At 42.3% G+C, this 19,970-nt stretch overlaps 1 protein-coding gene across 2 annotated transcripts in view; it reads left to right on the top strand.

Annotated features, from left to right (window-relative positions):
• Positions 1–17,659, top strand: part of VPS41 (VPS41 subunit of HOPS complex) — a 203,150-nt gene extending 185,491 nt beyond the window's left edge. For both annotated transcript variants that reach the window (XM_022593034.2, XM_022593037.2), the window contains 4 exons: positions 1,618–1,717; positions 1,824–1,868; positions 3,594–3,673; positions 4,220–17,659. In XM_022593034.2, the coding sequence (XP_022448742.1) occupies positions 1,618–1,717; positions 1,824–1,868; positions 3,594–3,673; positions 4,220–4,300 (306 nt within the window). In that variant the 3' untranslated portion in view covers positions 4,301–17,659. The remainder of the gene's footprint in view (positions 1–1,617; positions 1,718–1,823; positions 1,869–3,593; positions 3,674–4,219) is intronic.
• Positions 17,660–19,970: the final 2,311 nt, after the last annotated feature.

The raw sequence follows: 19,970 nt of genomic DNA, 5'->3' as shown, positions 1-19,970 counted from the left end.
ACCATAATAACTTCGCTGAGGTACAGTCCTTTTATTGCTTTATAAGATGTGAGTCTGTTGCTTTGCTTTTGCTTGGAATTATTATCAATGATGATGAACTGCAGAGAAATAAGGAAAAAGAGGGGGAGTCTTGTGTTAGTTTTCAGCAGCTATCTTATAAATATGTTCTTATTTAATCTTATAATAGAACAAGGTATGCTTGTAATGATTACAGAAGCTACAGCTGATTGCCATGAAAACGATGCAAAAGAAAAGGTAATATTAAACACAGAATTTAGAAAAACTGAGAACTACGGAGGGAAACAATGTAACGTTAAGGAAACTAGAGTGGCTGAGAAGGATATAGGAATTAGTTAGTAACATACAGAGCTCTACTTGTGTATTTTCCCTTCTCCTATGTGCCTCTGAATACTGAAGTTTTTCCTAGAAAATACTTTCTGTGGGCGGACAGATTGCGCCTATTTAGAAAAATGTAATCCTGGTGAAGAAATGGTTCCTTCTTAGTTGTTGGTGTTGATTTTTCTTCCCTGTTTTCTTTTTTAAGTTTGCAGACACCGTGGCTTCCGTCTAGACTGCCAGGCCCACCATTCATGCCATGGGCCTTAAAGATGCACTCAGGGTCATAGCCAGCTCTTTTTGAAGCATTTTGCTGTGATTGTGACATTAAAGTTTTTATTTTAGTATTAGAGGCTGGGCAGCTAGATACATTTGCTTATAAATTTTCTTAAAGTTTACCAACATTAGTATTTGTTATTTTTCTCTTCTTCCTGTATGCTTTCGTGACATCTGTTACAGTTTTAATGTCTTTTTAAAATGAATCTGAAAATTTCAATTTCTAGCAGCATTTTAAAGAATAAAACTTAATAGGCAGTGTCTCAATTAATGTAGAGACAGTAAAATCATGTAGTTTCCTGCTCATCAGCCTTAGAAATGGTGGGTATAGAACTCTGGACATCTGTTTTATCTGTTTTCTTGGCTCATGTAGTTAGGCGAGAAACCGTCTGGGTGCATTCACCCAATACCTGTGCTCCTCGGGATTTGAGAGGAGGACATGTTATCATAGCCGACTGGGGATGGAGGACCACAGCTGACCGCTTCCAGTTCCCTTCCCTGATGGCATGAATTGAAAGCATGTGAAAGCAGAATGTCCACGCAGGTTTTAGAGTTGAGAGTGACTTTGGTGTGAAGAAAGTCAGGATGCAGCTCTGCCTTTGCCGTGACCCAGAGCTGGGCAGCAGGGAGGCGGTGATGTCTTCATTGTGTGAATTTCCATGGCACTTCCACAGAGCCGCACAGAACCACGGGCACTAAGACCCACTGGGCCAGAAGAGAAAGATGTAGGCACTGCACCAGAGTCTCCCAGGCCTTGAACATCTCCCTCTTTGAAAAGCAGCATCTGGCTTAAGCACACCTCACAACTTGCAATAAAATACCACCCCCCCCCCAAAAAAAAAAAAAAAAAAACAGAAAAGGGTAGAAGCTCACATTAGTGCCAGAGGAATTGGTTTGAAAGGGGTCACCTCTCCCTGCTGTGCTGCTGCATGGGAGCAGTAAGTGGCTTCTCCCCCACATTTGAGTCTTTTTAAGATGGCTTTTCTTTCACAATGTGTGCATTAGATTCTGCTTCGCGAAGGCTGCAAGAAGATTCTCGTAGCTGACTCTTTGTCCTTACTAAAGAAGATGCACCGAACTCAAATGAAAGGCATTCTGGTTGATGGTGGGTAAAATTGAAAGAATCCTATTGGAGCTGCTTGCCTTGCTATCAGAGAGGACAGAGCAAAGAGAAACATTGTATAATCCCAAGTGTATGTGTTTCCTTGCAGAGGAGGACATCTGTGAGTCCTGTCTTTCCCCTATTCTCCCATCAGGTAAGCTGGCTGGGAGGGAAGAAATCCCCACATACGCGTTTATGATGAGTGGTGGTAGAATTCTGAAGTTAGCGGATTACAACTTATAACATTATATACCTTTTGGGATAATCCAGTTTAGAGAAGAATTGCAGCCCATGTTGCTACTCAGTTGCATGCTGGTGCTGCCGTTCCTTAGAGCTGAGGCTCCCAAGCTCTCGAGTGAGTCGTCATCGGCCGGCAGGCTTGTGAAAAGTCAGATTGCTGGTCCCATCCCCAGAGGTGCTGATTTGGTAGTGCAGGGTGGGACCTGAGAATCTGCATTTCTAACAAGTTCCCAGGTGATGTGGATGCGACTGGTTCAGGGGCCAGTCTTCTGAGAACCACTGCCCTAGTATATAGAAGGAAAGAAAATGAAAACTTACCATCAACTTGTTAGACTCCTAGCTAGCAGAACCGTGTTTGTGCCTGGGAAAAAATGTATAGGTAGCTTTCCCTTTCCTTTAAGCTTTCCACTGCTATATGGATCTAGGCACCCAAGTTATCTCACATTTCAATGGAAACAAATAACTTCTAATGGGAACTGTGACTCCTTAAAAGACACGTACATTTGTTTATAGTTCTTGGTAGCTATATATCTCTTCATATAATTAAAGCATTTTATGTAAGGATCATAGGACATGAGAAGAGGAATTTCCATAATTTAAAAGTAGAAATTAAAGCGTAGTTGTTGAGATGCTAAAAAATGCTTCTTGTGAGGGCTTCCCTGGTGGCGCAGTGGTTGAGCGTCCGCCTGCCGATGCAGGGGACATGGGTTCGTGCCCTGGTCCAGGAAGATCCCACATGCCGCGGAGCAGCTGGGCCCGTGAGCCATGGCCGCTGAGCCTGTGCTCCGCAATGGGAGAGACCACAGCAGTGAGAGGCCTGCGTACCGCAAAAAAAAAAAAAAAAAAAAAAATGCTTCTTGTGTATAAATTCAGCATAGGGAAGTACTAAAAGACCTAGTTTGTGTGCCATTTACTTAGCTTTAAGGGGTTATTTAGCACAGCAGGAGCACAAGAAGTTCCCCGTAGGGTGTTTTTTAGAGGTTTGGATTTTAAGTGCTTGTGTTAAAAACTGCAGTGGGCATAGGGAAAGCAGTGAGCTTTCATAGTGTTTTAACAGAAAGCAAACACGTGCACGTGCACCTGCACTGTATAGTTAGATTAAACTCCTAATTTAATCTGTTAAGGATTCAGTCTTACCGGAACCAAGCTGGCCACAGAGCACGCGCAGACGAGGTGTGGTGCCCCAGCAGAAGTACAGCACAGGGCAAGGTCACAGCCTAGGATGTTAGCCCAGCTGTGCCCTGAAGTTAGTGAATGGCCTTGGCAAAGGCAGTAGGTGAACCGACAGAAAGCATTCTTACAAAGCCACGGAATCCACTTTAGTAGCGTCATGACTGTGTGTACGGGGCTGGAGGAGGGAGAGCTTTGCACGTACACGTCCTGATGCTGGTTTTCACAAATGCTGTTGCCTTGCCATGAAATCGTCCCCAGTATGTAGCTGTAGTAACTAAATTGGAGGCCAAGCAGGTGACCTGGGACGCCCATAGCAACAGGACTGTCATACCTGCCCTGCGTTCAGCCATGCTGCTCTGCAGGGATGCGTTCATCAATCAGCATCCCCCCAAGGCAGCTTACTGCTGGAAAGTGAAACTTCTACTATTGCACTGAGCTCTTCTCTCTTTCCTGCCCTCTCCCCCAGACGCAGCTAAGCCCTTCAGCGTGGTGGTCTTCCACTGCCGCCATATGTTCCACAAGGAGTGCCTGCCTATGACCAGCATGGTAAGTTGGCTGCTTGGCCACCAGCAACTCGAGAGAAATCGGTGCAGCCAGAGGGATGTGCTTAAAATAACCCCTGTCCATGTCTCAGTTATAATATAGTTTACGTCACATCAGAAAAAGCAATGTACCTACTTCTCAAATGTAAAAATGCTTAGTATACGATACTAAACATTATAAAAGCATACTCATGTAAGTAAATTTGTTGAGATGAAATTGATGACAGTTGAGCTTTAGAAATGAGCTACAGTGAAGAACCATTTTCTATAACTTTCTCACCCTGATTTCTGTATCATGACACTGCTATTTTTTCAGTGTCAGGTCGGTTCCCCCAGGTCCCCTTGGGTCACGTTAGACTTGTCTTGCTGTGGGGTGTCTTTTGAGTCCACGAATAACAGCTGGTCTAGACAGGATCCTGTGTGAACCAGCAGTAACCTCCAGAAAGAGGAGCAGTGTTTCATCACCTGATCCCCATTCCCCCACCAGTGCTCCCATAATATTTCTGAATATGAGTAGAAAGGGTTGATCTTTTAAAATCTGCATTTTTAGAGCTCTCCTGTGCAGTTCTGTAACATCTGCAGTGCGAAGCACCGGGGACCAGGAAGTGCCATTCTGGAGATGAAAAAATAGCCCAGCTCTGTTTGTCAGCCTCTGCCTCGCCTCGCCGCTCTCTGAAGACCATTTTTGCAGCAACAGAAGCTTTTGTTGACACCAGCGCTGTTAAGAGATTTGTACAGGTTTATTTCATGCTTAAGAAAAGCTTCTTCATCTTCTCCCATTTACTAGATGTTTCTCTTTGCAGTTGATAAAGTTAGGGTTTTCCTTGTCCATGCCTTGATGGGGGTTCACAGTCAATATTTCATCATTTATTTGTTTGACTCATTATTTAGGAATGGAAACCTAAGTCTTGGAGTTGGAAGTGACTTTTTTTAGGTGCTAGTAAAACCGTCCGGCCGTAATGTGGACTGCTGAGAGCTGTCCCTGGCTGGCCGAGTGCATCGTCACTGTGGCCATCCAGCAGCTCCTTGGACCTTGTTTCCATATGCTCTGCCAGCAACAACTCTCAAATTCTAGGTTCGGCTTTTTTTTTTAATACGTCATCAGCTCTTATCTTCTTAATAGGCACTGAATGATACATGGTGCCTGTTGTCACTGACTCAGTGATGTCTGGGAATAACGAGCCGTCTGATGCTCTGCAGTTTTATGTTGACTAATGACATGTTCTCCTTGTCTCCATGACCAGCAGTGTGTGGCCCTGGCAGGCATTCCGTGTTTGTTGATTGAATAAACATTAGCACTTCCCACTGTGAAAGACTCACTTTTCCTGGGTTGCACAACTTTAATCAAGCATTCTGACACCCTCTAAGGAAGGCAAGAGAGTTTCAGCACCTAGAGTGTGAGGGAGCGTGGGTAGGTTTTCCTAGCAGGGAGGAAACGAGTAACACTGTAGAATCTGAGAGGATGCTCAGGGGAAAGGGGACTGTGTGATGCCAGAGGATGGACACAACAACATCTCCTGGAGCCTCCTCTGCCCTCGTAGAATGTAGAGAGCGTGGAATAGAGGGAGAGAACTCAAACCTGTGCCCACGACTCACAGTTATTGGTTTCATCTCCTTGCGATACACTGCCATCCTCTAACCAGTGAAAAGCACATACTTGCTGTGCCTGCTCTCTCTGTCCCATAAAAGGGAATCAATGCAGCTTTCTGCATCTGTCTTTTTGGGGAGAGGGAAGGATGCTCATGGCTACCAAGCACACCATTAAACTTGGTTCAGTCATTCCCAGGAGGAGCATCTCATTTCATTCTCATGGGACCCCTAGGAAGAAGACATTATATCCCCAGTTTTACTGACAAAGAAACCAAAATGCAGACATGTTATCACAGTCTCCAAGGTGACTGCCTGACTTTAGAACAGGGCTCTGTGCTAAGAAATCACATGGCCAAGTTCACAGGAAATGCACAGTACCTCTCTTCACAATGGAGTTAAAAAGAATATTGAGTAGAAGACAACAGACTTTTTCGGTCACTCTTAAATATTTAGAATTGGAAAGTCTTTGTTGTTATTGTCAGCCCTCAGAATTTCTGTATTCCAAGACTAGGGATCTCTCTGCTACGCTGCTAGTTTTTAGTTTTTGTTTTAATGAGAGAAACTCTTCCTTCACAAAAATACCTTACAAATGAGCCCAATTTGAAACACAGCTAAAAAGCAAACCTACTTCACTTGTACTGGAGAAGAGGAATGTAGTTGCAGACTTCGTATTTTGTACCCTTCTCCTTAAAGCCATTCTCTGAGTGAAACTGCCAAGTTCAAAGTTATTTTGTGAAAATAGTTTTAAAGGATTTTCCACTGTTTAAGGATGTCCATAAATAAGTATGTCCATCTTTGAGAATTTGAGATGTTCTCAATCAATTTAATTCATTTGGCTGTTCTAAACCATGTATATTTAATATTATGAAAATGAACATTGAGCAATCACTGTGTGTCAGGCACTGTTCTGAGCACCTTGCACGCATTATCCTCATAACGATATGAGATCGGCATTATTATCACGATCATCATTTTACTTAAAGGTTAAGCAGTCTGTCTAAACTCAAGGAGCAACTCATGGCACAAGATCTCCACAAGATGGTGGAGTAAAAGGACCTGAGCTTACCTCCTCTCACGAAAACACCAAAATCACAACTAACTGCTGAATCACCATCAACAAAAAAGGACTGGAACGTACCAAAAACGATACTCTACTTCTAAAGACAAAGAAGCTGCCACAGCGAGATGGTAGGAGGGGCATATTCACAATACAATCAGATCTCATACCCACCAGGTGGGTGACCCACAAACTGGAAAATAATTATATTGCAGGAGTTCTCCCACAGGAGTGAGAGCTCTGAGCCCCACATCAGGCTGCCCAGTCTGGCATAGGGAGTAGGAGTTCCCAGATGGCTTTGAAGGCCAACAGGGCTTGATCACGGGAATGCCACAGGACTGGGGTAAACAAGCCACTCTTGGAGGGCACACACAAGGTCTTATGAGCATTGGGACCCAGGGGTAAAAAAAAAGTGACTTCATACAAGCCTGGGCCTGACCTACCTACTGGTCTTGGAGGGTGCCCTGCAGAGGTGGAGGGCGTGTGGCTAACTGCAGGGACAATGACACTGGTGATGGAGGTACTGGGTACTCACTGGCATGAGCTATCCTAAAGGCTGCCATGTGGACACCAAGACCTGGCCTCACCCAACAGCCCAGCGCCTCAGGCCAACCAACCAACAGGGTGAGAACACAGCCCCACCCATCACCAGACAGGCTGTATAAACTCCACCTGAGGCAACAGCCACCTCTAGACACACCCCTTGACACAGCCCTGCCCACCAGAGGGACAAGACACAGTTCTGCCCACCAGTGCGCAGGCACCAGTGCCTCCAACCAGGAAGCCTGCACAAGCCTCTTGGACCAGCCTCATCCACCGGGGGGGAAATACCAGAAGCAAGAGGAACTACAGTCCTGCAGCCTGCAGAAAGGAGACCACAAACGCAGAAATTTAGACAAAATGAGATGTCAGAGAAATATTTCCAGAAGAAGGTACAAAATAAAAACCCAGAAGAAATACTAAGTGAAGTGGAGATAGGCAATCTACCTGAAAAAATTCAGAGTAATGATAGTAAAAATGATCCAAAATATCAGAAAAAGAATGGAGGAACAAGAAAGAAGACACAAGAAATGGGTGACAAAGAGCTAGAAGATTTAAAGAACAGAGCTGAACAATACAATTGAAATGAAAAATAAACTAGAAGGAATAAATAGTAGAATAAATGAGGCAGAAGAACAGATAAGTGAGCTGAAAGACAGAGTGGTGGAAATGACTGCTGTGGAACAGAAGAAAAAAGAATGAAAAGAAATGAGGACAGTTTAAGAAGTGAATCCCCATAAGGTTATCAGCTGATTTTTCAGCAGAAACTGTGCAGGCCAGAAGGGAGTAGCAGGACATATTTAAAGTGATACAAGGGAAAAACCTACAACCAAGAATACTCTACCCAGCAAGGCTCTCATTCAGATTCAGTGGAGAAATCAAAAGCTTTACAGACAAGGAAAAGCTAAGAGAATTCAGTAACACCAAACCAGCTTAACAACAAATGCTAAAGCAACTTCTCTAGGCAGAAAAGAAAAGCCCCCAACAAGAAACAAGAAAATTATTAATGGGAAAGCTCACTGGTAAAGGCAAACATACAGTAATGGTAGGAAATCATCCACACACAAATATGATATCGAAACCAGCAATCATGAGGAGAGTACAAATGCAGGATATTGGAAATGCATTTGAAATTAAGACACCAGCAACTTGAAACAATCTTGTATATATAGAAACTGCTATATCAAAACCTCAAGGTAACTGCAAACCAAAAATCTACAATAGATACACACACACACACACAGAAATCCAAACAGAACACTAAAGATAGTCATCAAACCACAAGAAAACAAAATAGGAAGGGAAGAAAAAAGAGCTACAAAAACAATCCCAAAACAATTAACAAAATGGCAATAGGAACATACATATTGGTAATTACCTTAGATGTAAATGGATTAAATGCTCCAATCAAAAGACGTAGATTGGCTGAATGGATACAAAAACAAGACCCCTATATATGCTGTCTACGAGAGACCCACTTCAGATCTAGGGACACATACAGACCAAAAGTGGGGATGGAAAAAGGTATTCCATGCAAGTAGAAATCCAAAGAAAACTGGAAACAAACACCTGAAAGAATACTCAACATCATTAATCACTAGAGAAATGCAAATCAAAACTACAATGAGGTGTCATCTCACACCAGTCAGAATGGCCATCATCAAAAAATCTACAAACAATAAATGCTGGAGAGGGTGTGGAGAAAAGGGAACACTCTTACACTGTTGGTGGGAATGTAAATTGATACAGCCACTATGGAGAACAGTATGGAAACTCTTTAAAAAACTAAAACTAGAACTACCATATGACCCAGCAATCCCACTACTGGGCATATACCCTGAGAAAACCATAATTCAAAAAGAGTCATGTACCACAATGTTCATTGCAGCTCTATTTACAATAGCCAGGACGTGGAAGCAACCTAAGTGTCCATCAACAGATGAATGGATAAAGAAGAGGTGGCACATATATACAATGGAATATTACTCAGCCACAAAAAGAAACGAAACTGAGTTATCTGTAGTGAGGTGGATGGACTTAGAGTCTGTCATACAGAGTGAAGTAAGTCAGAAAGAGAAAAACAAATACCGTATGCTAACACATATATATGGAATCTAAAAAAAAAAAAAAATGGTCATGAAGAACCTAGGGGCAGGATGGGAATAAAGACTCAGACCTACTAGAGAATGGACTTGAGGACATGGGGAGGGGGAAGGGTAAGCTGGGACAAAGTGAGAGAGTGGCATGGACATATATACACTACCAAATGTAAAACCGATAGCTAGTGGAAAGCAGCCGCATAGCACAGGGAGATCAGCTCGGTGCTTTGTGACCACCTAGAGGGGTGGAATAGGGAGGGTGGGAGGGAAGGAGACACAAGAGGGAAGAGATATGGGGATATGTATATATATAGCTGATTTACTTTGTTATAAAGCAGAAACTAACAAACCATTGTAAAGCAATTATACTCCAATAAAGATGTTAAAAAAACAAAAATCATTCATCTGAAAAATAAGAAAACTGGAGTAGCAATACACGTATCAGAAAAAATAGATTTTAAAATAAAGACTATTACAAGAGATAAAGAAGGACACTACATAATGATCAAGGGATTGATCCAAGAAGAAGATATAACAATTGTAAATATATATGCACTCAAGATAGGAGCACCTCAATATATAAGGCAAATAACAGCCATAAAAGGTGAAACTGATAGTAACACAATAATAATGGGGGAGTTTAACACCCCACTTACATCAATGGACATATCATCCAGACAGAAGGTCAATAAGGAAACACAGGCCTTAAATGACACATTAGACCAGATGGACTTAATGGATATTTATAGAGCATTCCATCTGAAAGCAGCAGAATACACATTCTTCTCAAGTGCACATGGAACATTCTCCAAGATTGATCACATGCTGGGACATAAAGCAAGCCTGGATAAATTTAAGAAAACTGAAATCACATCAAGCATCTTCCAACCACAACGCTATGAGATGAGAAATCAATCGCAAGAAAGAAAACTGTAAAAAACAGAGACAAGTGATGGCTAAACAATATGTTACTAAACAACCAATGGATCACTGAAGAAATCAAAGAGGAAATTTAAAAATTCCTAGATACAAGTGAAAATGAAAATACGACAATCCAAAACCTATGGGATGCAGCAAAAACAGTTCTAAGAGACAAGTTTATAGCAATACAATCTTACCTCAAATACAATCTCAAATAAACAACCTAACCTTACATGTAAAGCAACCACAGAAAGAACAAACAAAACTCAAAGTTAGCAGAAGGAAAGAAATCTTAAAGATCAGAGCAGAAATAAATGAAATAGAGACGAAGAAAACAATAGAAAAGATCGAAGAAACTAAAAGTTGGTTCTTTAAAAAGATAAACAAAATTGATAAAACTTTAGCCAGCCTCATCATGAAAAAAAGGGCGAGGGCTCAACTCAATAAAATTAGAAATGAAAAAGGAGAAGTTACAACAGACACCACAGAAATACAAAGGATTGTAAGAGACTACTACAAACAACTACATGCCAATAAAAAATGGACAGCCTAGAAGAAATGGACAAAGTATTTGAAAGGTACAATCTCCCAAGACTTAACCAGGAAGAAATAAAAAATATGAACAGACCAATCACAAGCATTGAAATTGAAACTGTGATTTAAAAACTCCCAAGAAACAAAAGTCCAGGACCAGATGGCTTCACAGACAAATTCTATTAAACATTTAGAGAAGAGTTAACACCTATCCTTCTGAAACTATTTCAAAAAATTTCAGAGGAAGGAACACTCCCAAACTCATTCTGTGAGGCCACCATCACCCTGATACCAAAACCAAAGATACCACAAAAAAGAAAATTACAGGCCAATGTCACTGATGAATATAGACACAAAAACCCTCAACAAAATACTAGCAAACCAAATCCAACAATACATTAAAAGGATCATATACCATGATGAAGTGGGATTTATCCTAGGGATACAAGGAATTTTCAATATCCTCAAATCAATCAGTGTGATGTGCCACATTAACAAATTAAAGAATAAAACCATATGATCATCTCAACAAATGCAGAAACCTTTTGACAAAATCCAACACCTATTATTTATGATAAAAACTCTCCAGAAAGTGGGCACAGAGGGAACCTACCTCAACATAGTAAAGGTCATATATGTTATGACAAACACATAGCCACCAATATACTCAATGGTGAAAAGCTGAAAGCATTTCCTAAGATCAGGAACAAGATGAAAATGTCCACTCTCGCCACTTTTATTCAACATAGTTTTGGAAGTCCTACCCGTGGCAATCAGAAGAAAAAGAAATAAAAGATATCCAAATTGGAAAAGAAGAAGTAAAACTGTCACTGATTGCAGATGACATGATACGATACATAGAAAATCCTAAAGATGCCACCAGAAAACTACTAGAGCTCATCAATTAATTTGGTAAAGTTGCAGCATACAAAATTGGTGCACAGAAATCTCTTGCATTGCTATACACTGACAACGAAAGATCAGAAAGAGAAATTAAGGAAACAATCCCATTTACCATCACATCAAAAAGAATAAAATACCTAGAAATAAACCTACCTAAGGAGGTAAAAGACCTCTACTCTGAAAACTGTAAGACAATGATAAAAGAAATTGAAGATGACACAAACAAATGGAAAGATATACCATGTTCTTGGATGTTTGTCAAAATGACTATACTCCCCAAGGTAATCTACAGATTCAGTGCAATCCCTATCAAATTACCAATGGCATTTTTTGCAGATCTAAAACAAAAAGTCTTAAAATTTGTATGGAAGTACAAAAGACCCCAAATAGCCAAAGCAATCTTGAAAAAGAAAAACAGAGCTGGAGGAAGCAGACTCCCTGACTTCAGACTCTATTATAAGGCAACAGTAATCAAAACAGTATGCTACTGGCCTGAAGACAGACTTATAGATCAATGGAATAGGATAGAAAGCCCAGAAATAAACCCATGCCCCTATGGTCAATTAATCTACAACAAAGGAGGCAAAAATATATAATGGAGAGAAAACAGTCTCTTCAATAAGTGGTGTTGGGAAAACTGGACAGCCACATGCAAAAGAATGAAATTAGAGCATTCTCTAAACTCAAAATGGATTAAGGACCTAAATGTAACACCGGATACTAGAAAACTCTTAGAGGAAAACATAGGCAAACACTCTTTGACATGTATCACAGCAATATCTTTTGGCATCCACATCCTAAATTAATGAAAATAAGAACAAAAACAAATGGGACCTAATTAAACTTAAAAGCGTTTGCACAGGGACCTCCCTGGTGGTCCAGTGGCGGGGAGTCTACCTTCCAGTCCAGGGGACACAGGTTCAATCCCTGGTCAGGGAACTGGGATCCCACATGCTGCAGGGCAGCTAGGCCCACATGCCACAACTACTGAGCTCCTGTGCCTCAACTAGAGATACTGCATGCCACAACTGCAGAGCCCACGCACCCTGAAGCCCACACGCCACAACTAGAGAAAAGCCCATGCACCACAATGAAGAGCCCATGTGCCACAATGAAGGGTCCTGCGTGCCTCAACAAAGATTCCACATGCCGCAGCTAAGCCCTGACACAGCCAAAATAAATACATAAAATAAAAAAATAAAAGCTTTTGCACAGCAAAGGAGACCATAAACAAAACGAAAAGACAACCTACAGAATGGGAGAAAATATTTGCAAACGAAGCAACTGACAAAAGCATTAATCTCCAAAATATACAAGCAGCTCTTGCAGCTCTATATTAAAAAACAAAAACAAAAACAAAACCCTCAATCCAAAAAAGGGCAGAAGATCTAAATAGACATTTCTCCAAAGAAGACATACAGATGGCAAAAAAGCACATGAAAAGATGCTGAACAACACGAATTATTATAGAAATGCAAATCAAAAGTACAGTGAGGTATCACCTCACACTGGTCAGAACAGCCATCATCAAAAAATCTAGAAACAATAAATGCTGGAGAGGGTGTGGAGAAAAGGGAACCCTCCTATACTGTTGGTGGGAATGTAAGTTGGTGCGGCCGCTATGGAGAACAGTATGGACGTTCCTTAAAAAAACAAAAATAGGGGACTTCCCTGACAGTCCAGTGGTTAAAACGCTGTGCTCCCAATGCAGGGGGCACAGGTTCAATCCTGGAACTAAGGTCCCACATGCAGCACACTGTGGCCAAAAAATAAATAAATAAATAAAAAATAAATAAGATGCACACACCCATTCATTAAAACATTAAAAATTTATTTTAAAAATAACCCTAAAAATAGAGCTACCATAAGATCCAGCAATCCCACTCCTGGCCAAATATCCGGAGAAAACCATAATTTGAAAAGATACATGCACCCCACTGTTCACTGTGGCAGTAATTTTACAACAGCCAAGACATGGAAGCAACCTAAATGTCCACAGACAGATGAATGGATAAAGAAGATGTGGTACATATATACAATGGAATATTACTCAGCCATAAAAAAGAATGAAGTAATGCCATTTGCAGCAATGTGGATGGACCTAGAGATTATCATACTAAGTGAAATAAGTCAGAGAAAGACAAATATCATATATCACTTATATGTGGAATCTAAAAAAATGATACAAATGAACTTATTTACAGAACAGAAACAGACACACAGACTTAGAAAACAAACTTATGGTTACCAAAGGTGAAAGGTGGGGTGGGGGGAGGAATAAGGAGTTTGGGATTAACACACACACACTACTATATATATATAAAATAGATAGTCAACAAGGACCTACTGGACAGCGCAGGGAACTCTACTCAATATTCTGTAATAACCTATATGGGAAAAGAATCTGAAAAAGAATAGATACATGTATATGTATAAGTAAATCACTTTGCTGTACACCCGAAACTAACACAGCACTGTAAATCAAATATGCTACAATATAAAAAACAATTAGGGACACTTCCCTGCTGGCACAGTGGTTAAGAATCCACCTGCCAATGCGGGGGACACAGGTTCGATCCCTGATCCGGGAAGATACCACATGCTGCGGAGCAACTAAGCCCATGTGCCACAACTACTGAGCCTGTGCTCTAGAGCCTGCAAGCCACAACTACTGAAGCCCATGTGCCTAGAGCCCGTGCGCCGCAGCAAGAGAAGCCACCGCAACGAGAAGCCCGCGCACCGGAACAAAGAGTAGCCCCCACTCGCTGCAACTAGAGAAAGCCTATGCGCAGCAACGAAGACCCAACGCAGCCAAAAATAAGTAAATTAAAAAATCTATTTTTTAAATAATAAATAAGAAAAAATAAAGTCAAGGAGCAGGCAGGGGCACAGTTGGAATTCAAACCTAAGCAGTCAGACTTCAGAGCCCCAAGATCTTAACCAGTGTAAATTTGATCTTTTTAAAAAGTACTTATTTGACCTGTTTTGCGTCAGTGTATAGAAAACAAAATCCCACTCTAGCAGCAGAAAGAGATTTATCAAAGTATCAAATAGCTTACAGAATCACTGAGAAGGCTGAAGAAACAGCCAGGAGGTAGAGCTCCCAGGAACGCCGCACCCAGCGCCCCAGAACTGGGCTACCAGCCCCCCCACCTCCATCAGGGGACAGGCTGCACAGAGCAATGTGAATCGTTATTTTCAAGTAAACTTTGTATAAATAAAAGTAAACACACTTCTCAGTTTCTTTTCAAGTTCATTCTCAGTAACACTAAGTAAGGAACATTATGTAGGTACATATTTGTGGAAGGAGACATTTCTGTGTGTTAAATATCACACCGGTTTATCCTAGTTTCTCTTTCAAGACTTGGGGTATTAAAACTGCACCAATTTTGATACGAAACGGTAACTTTCACTTCCCAGACACTTATTGCTGGACACGGAGCTGATTGTCTGTCACTTTATAAAACCTAGAAAGAAATGCCTTCCTCTTTTCTCCTGCAATGCAGATTTGGGGGTGATGAGAATCAATGTGATGTTAGTAGTAAAGATAAGCCAGGAGAGAGAATGACACAGCCTCCAGAAGCAGGAAACCCAGAGTGAGCCGATCCCCAGGCCTTTCTTTACATTCACCCAGAACAGTGGTTGTGAAATGAAAATGTGGTCATGTCATTTCTCTAAACCCTCAGCAATCCCCATGCCTTGTAGGTGAAAGGGCTTTTGGGTTTTGGTTTGACCTATGCAACCCATTGCATTTCACTTTGCAGCCTCTCTGGCCATTATGAAACTGACTTACAGTGCCCTTTACCTACTGCCTCTGTCCTTCATCCTATTATGTGCTGCTCAACGCAACTCCTCACTCACTCTGATCGCCTCAGACTCTGGGTAGGAAACCTCTCACTCGTGCTCATGTAGCACCTAGCGCTCCATCTGCTTTCATCACACACTTGTCTAGGTAGCAAGCATCATCTCAATCCACAAACTCAGATCTGCAAAAAAATATTTAAGTCTTCTCCAGTCTGCATTCTGTTTAGTGGCAAACATTTCATATTACTTCACTATAAACTCAGATCAATGAGGCTTTTCTGGATTTGTTCAGGGAACCCTTCTCTCCTGGGTTGCCTCTGAGTTTGGGGCTGGTGGTACAGATGGTCTCATTGTGTCCAGGAGCAGTGAGGAGGCATCTGGGCATCAGTTGACCTCTGTCCACCCTGGCACTGGTTCAAATGCCATCAGTCCCACAGCCTTCCATCACTTGCATCTGCTGTCTGCATGTCCTAGATATCTGCGGTCCCACCCAGCTAGTCTCTGGTCCTCGGTCCTTGTCTGGACCCTGCTGTTCCTGACCACCAAGTCTCTCCCGGCACCCCAACACCTCTGTCTGCCTTGGGGCTCTGGGAAATTCAGACTTGCCCACCAACGTGGCGTTTCTCTGTTGCTTCCTTCCACGCCCAAGAAGGTGTGTAGGGGGCATAGGCGGGGAGAAGGGTTGGAGAAGGTGGGCATTTGGTTTGCAAGACTCACTACCTCTCAAAGGAAACAGAAAGTGAGGTTCTTCTGTTCTCAGAGCTCCAGACCTCTCTGCAGGGTCTGTCTCTGCCGCGTCCCCAGCTGAAAACTCAGTCTCAGCGCACAGAGCAAGGGGCCCTTCCTGCTCAGCTCTCATCTCCCTGAGCCTGTCTTCTGCTGCTTTACCTCAATCCCTCAGAACGCTTCCTTATGGGGACAGTGAAACTGGCTCTCACGTTATCAAGTCTTGTTTTTGCTGTAAACTTTGGGTTTTGCTATGCAAAAGGCTGAGGCTGCTGCAAACTACTGACTGTAAATTTTTAAGAAGCTATTTTGGGGCTTCCCTGGTGGCGCAGTGGTTGGGGGTCCGCCTGCCGATGCAGGGGGCGTGGGTTCGTGCCCCGGTCCGGGAGGATCCCGCGTGCCGCAGAGCGGCTGGGCCCGTGGGCCGTGGCCGCTGGGCCTGCGCGTCCGGGGCCCGTGCTCTGCGGCGGGAGAGGCCGCGGCAGTGAGAGGCCCGCGTACCGCAAAAAAAAAAAGAAGCTATTTTGGAACTTTTTCTTCTCTGCTGTATCAACCCTGTCTCTCTATGAATAAGGGAACCATAGCAGAAAGCTCAAGGGGGAAAGCAGCTGACCTTGGTTACTACAGCAAAATATCATCCTGCCAATTCCCCTTATGTGTCAGTCCTACATCACAGACTATGAACTCTAGGAACATATCATGTTCATCTTTCCCATGGTAAAGTGACACAAAAGAGGCACTTAGAAATGTGCGTTGGATGAATGAAACTAAGGTCAGTCTTCCTCCCCTGTTCAAGATGCATAGATAGAGAGATATACACTTTATCTATATAGCGTTCTGTGACATGTGTGACATGACTTGCAAAAGTGAACCTCTCCTGTGGATGTTCTCATCTTAGACCTGCTGTCATTTCACCTCCTTGTATTGCTCCCTTTTGAGCTTTCCCACCACCATCAAAAAAAAAAAGGCTCGTTTGTCTCCTTTCTTACTTCTCAAGTTCATCCCACCTGAAACCTCATCATTGACTATCCTTCCTCCTCTGTGTCCCCAACCATTCTGCCATCTTTTCTCACCATCACACTATCTTTTGCATTCTCACTGCCACTTTTTAAAAAAAATTATTTTATTTATTTTTGGCTGCATTGGGTCTGTGCTGCGCGCAGGCTTTCTCTAGTTGTGGCGAGCAGGGGCTACTCTTCATTGCGGTATGTGGGCTTCTCATTGTGGTGGCTTCTCTTGTTGTAGAGCACGGGCTCTAGGCGCGCGGGCTTCAGTAGGTGTGGCACGCGGGCTCAGTAGTTGTGGCACGTAGGCTTAGTTGCTCCACGGCATGTGGGATCTTCCTGGACCAGGGCTCGAACCCGTGTCCCCTGCATTGGCAGGCGGATTCTTAAGCACTGCGCCACCGGGGAAGTCCCGCTGCCACTGTCTTGATCCCAGATTCTTATTATCTGGCATCTGCCTGGGTTATAAGCAATTTCTCCCCAGTTTTCCTGCCTCCAGTATCCACATTTCTCTGATTTATTCTACACCCAGCTTCTACATTAATGTTCCTTCCAGACTGATCCAATCAAGTTCCCAGATATTCTGCTATTCACAATGTTTGAAATCTCTGATACAATTTTCCCAGGTCTTCAACTTTCCCTCTTGCAACTCCTCACCAATTTGTAGCCCATCCAGCCTTCCAAGTCCAGCTTCATGTTTTATCATTTCCATGTCTTCTTCCCCAACGTACCTTGCCCCCCCCCGACCTAAAGCAATTTTCATACCAACCTCCCATTACTGTGGCCCAAATATAACAAAGCTATTTATGTGACACATTATCCTATATACATGTCTTATCCCCTCAAATGAATTGCCCCTCAAAGGAAATAAATCTCTTAGAATCTCCAAAGGTACGCTCCAGAAGGGACACTCATTAAATGTCCCTTGAGAGGCTGAGCAACACCTCATTCTTCCTCTGGGTGTGGGGTTCTTTCCTCAGGAAGGAGTACTGGGATTATTAGAGCAGGGAGAGAGTGGAGAGAGCCTTGCTAGCTTGGGTAGCTCCTGTGATTTATCTTTCTTGAAACTTAATGGTTCCATGGGTGCATCCACTTTCTATAGTCCCCCTTTCATGCTGTGGCTTTCTAAAAATGAACCTTTCTATCCAAATTCAGTGTGTCAAAAAGCAGACACACTGGCTATTCACAGAGCTCATACAACTCAATAACAAAAGAACAAACAACCCTATCGACAAATGGGCAGAAGACCTAAACAGACCTTTCTCCAAAGAAAGAAGACCTATGGATGGCCAATACGCACATGAAAAGATGTTCAACATCACTAATCGTTAGAGAAATGCAAATCAAAACTACAATGAGGTATCACCTCACACTAGTCAGAATAGCTACCATTAAAATGTCTACAAATAGCAAATGCTGGAGAGGATGTGGAGAAAAGGGAACCCTCGTGCACAGTTGCCGGGAATGTAAATTGGTGCAGCCAGTATGGAAAACAGTATGGAGGTTCCTTAAAAAACTAAAAATGGAATTGCCGTGTGATCCAGCAATCCCACTCCTAGGCATACATCTGGAGAAAACCATAATTTGAAAAGATACATGCCCTGCAATGTCCACCGCAGCACTAGTTACAACAGCCAACACATGGAAGCAATCTAAATATCCATCGACGGATGGATAGAGAAGATGTGGTACATATATACAATGGAATATTACTCAGCCATAAAAAAGAATGAAATAATGCCAACTGCAGCAACATGGATGGACCTAGAGATTGTCATACTAAACGAAGTAAGTTGGACAGTGAAAGACACTGTCTTTCTATATGTCTGTCTTTCTTTATCTTACTATATGATATCACTTACATGTGGAATCTAAAATACAACACAAAGGAACTTATCTACGAAACAGAAACAGACTCATAGACACAGAGAACAGACTTGTGACTGCCAAGGGGTGGGGGGAGGGAAGGATTGGGAGTTTGGGATTAGCAGATGCAAACTATTATACAGAGAATGGATAAACAACGAGGTCCTACTGTATAGCACAGGGAACTATATTCAATATGCTGTGATAAACCATAATGGAAAGGAGTATGAAAAAGAACACATATGTATAACTGAATCACTTTGCTATAGAGCATAAATTAACACAACATTGTAAATCAACTATACTATAATAAAATTTTTAAAAAAGACACATTGGTACAATCCTTAACCCCAGACACTACAAATGCCTGAACAGGTCAGATCACCACAGGTCACTGAATTCAAATGAATTAAAACTAAAATATTTTTTTCCAAAATGAATCCAGCTTTTTGTCCCAATTATCCCAAATAGCCTCAGTCTTCCCTTTTGCTTCAATGTTGGCCCATCAATGATATATTTTCAAAATTCTGTCAACTTCTCTTGGACTAGAGACTATAGTCAGATAATCTGTGATTCCCAGCCAGGGCATTTTGAGAATGCGACAGGCAACATTAGAAGCTATTCCCAGCCAGCAGGACTGCGCCTGGTGACCTAAGAATTATGTCACCTTCTCTATAACTCACAGCACTACTGGTTCAATCCTACATGTAACAGAGGATGAAACTAATGTTACTGAAAGCCAAAACTGACACAAGATTCTGCCTTCTAAGGGAAACTGTGCAAGTCATACCACTTAAAAAAATATTCTGCTCACTTTCACGTATAAAGACTTGGGGGACGATAGAGATGGAGGCTCAAGAGGGAGAGAGGAAACACTAAAACTTCAAAACCTCTTCTGATTCCTCGCTGCAAAGCAGAGCGACTTACTGACTTGTTAGATAATGACATTAGCCTAGAGCTCTGTCAGGAATGAACAACTGAATTGCTCTGCTTTCTGACGTGAGGGCAGTTGAGAGGGGAGGGTTTTAGGGAACAAGGCAACCAAGCAGCCTGGATTATCAAAGGACTTTTAAGCAAAGGAAAGTTTAATATTCAATTTTAGGACCCATCGATGCCGAATCCTTCCATCTCCCTGAAATGTTCAGTAAAGACTGGTACATCAACAATGTCACCTGTGAATAGTTTTTAGGGAGCACAGAGGACCTGTGTTCTACATCCAGGATCCTGAAGAGCAAAAATGAACAGTGGCCAGAGGCA

Source organism: Delphinapterus leucas, chromosome 9 (genome assembly GCF_059928025.1).
Source record: "Delphinapterus leucas isolate spDelLeu-1000000601 "Yukka" chromosome 9, BTC_Dleu_Yukka2, whole genome shotgun sequence".
Classification (NCBI taxonomy): domain Eukaryota; kingdom Metazoa; phylum Chordata; class Mammalia; order Artiodactyla; family Monodontidae; genus Delphinapterus; species Delphinapterus leucas.
Note: the sequence above shows the minus strand (reverse complement) of the source record. Positions and strands in the feature narration are given on the sequence as shown.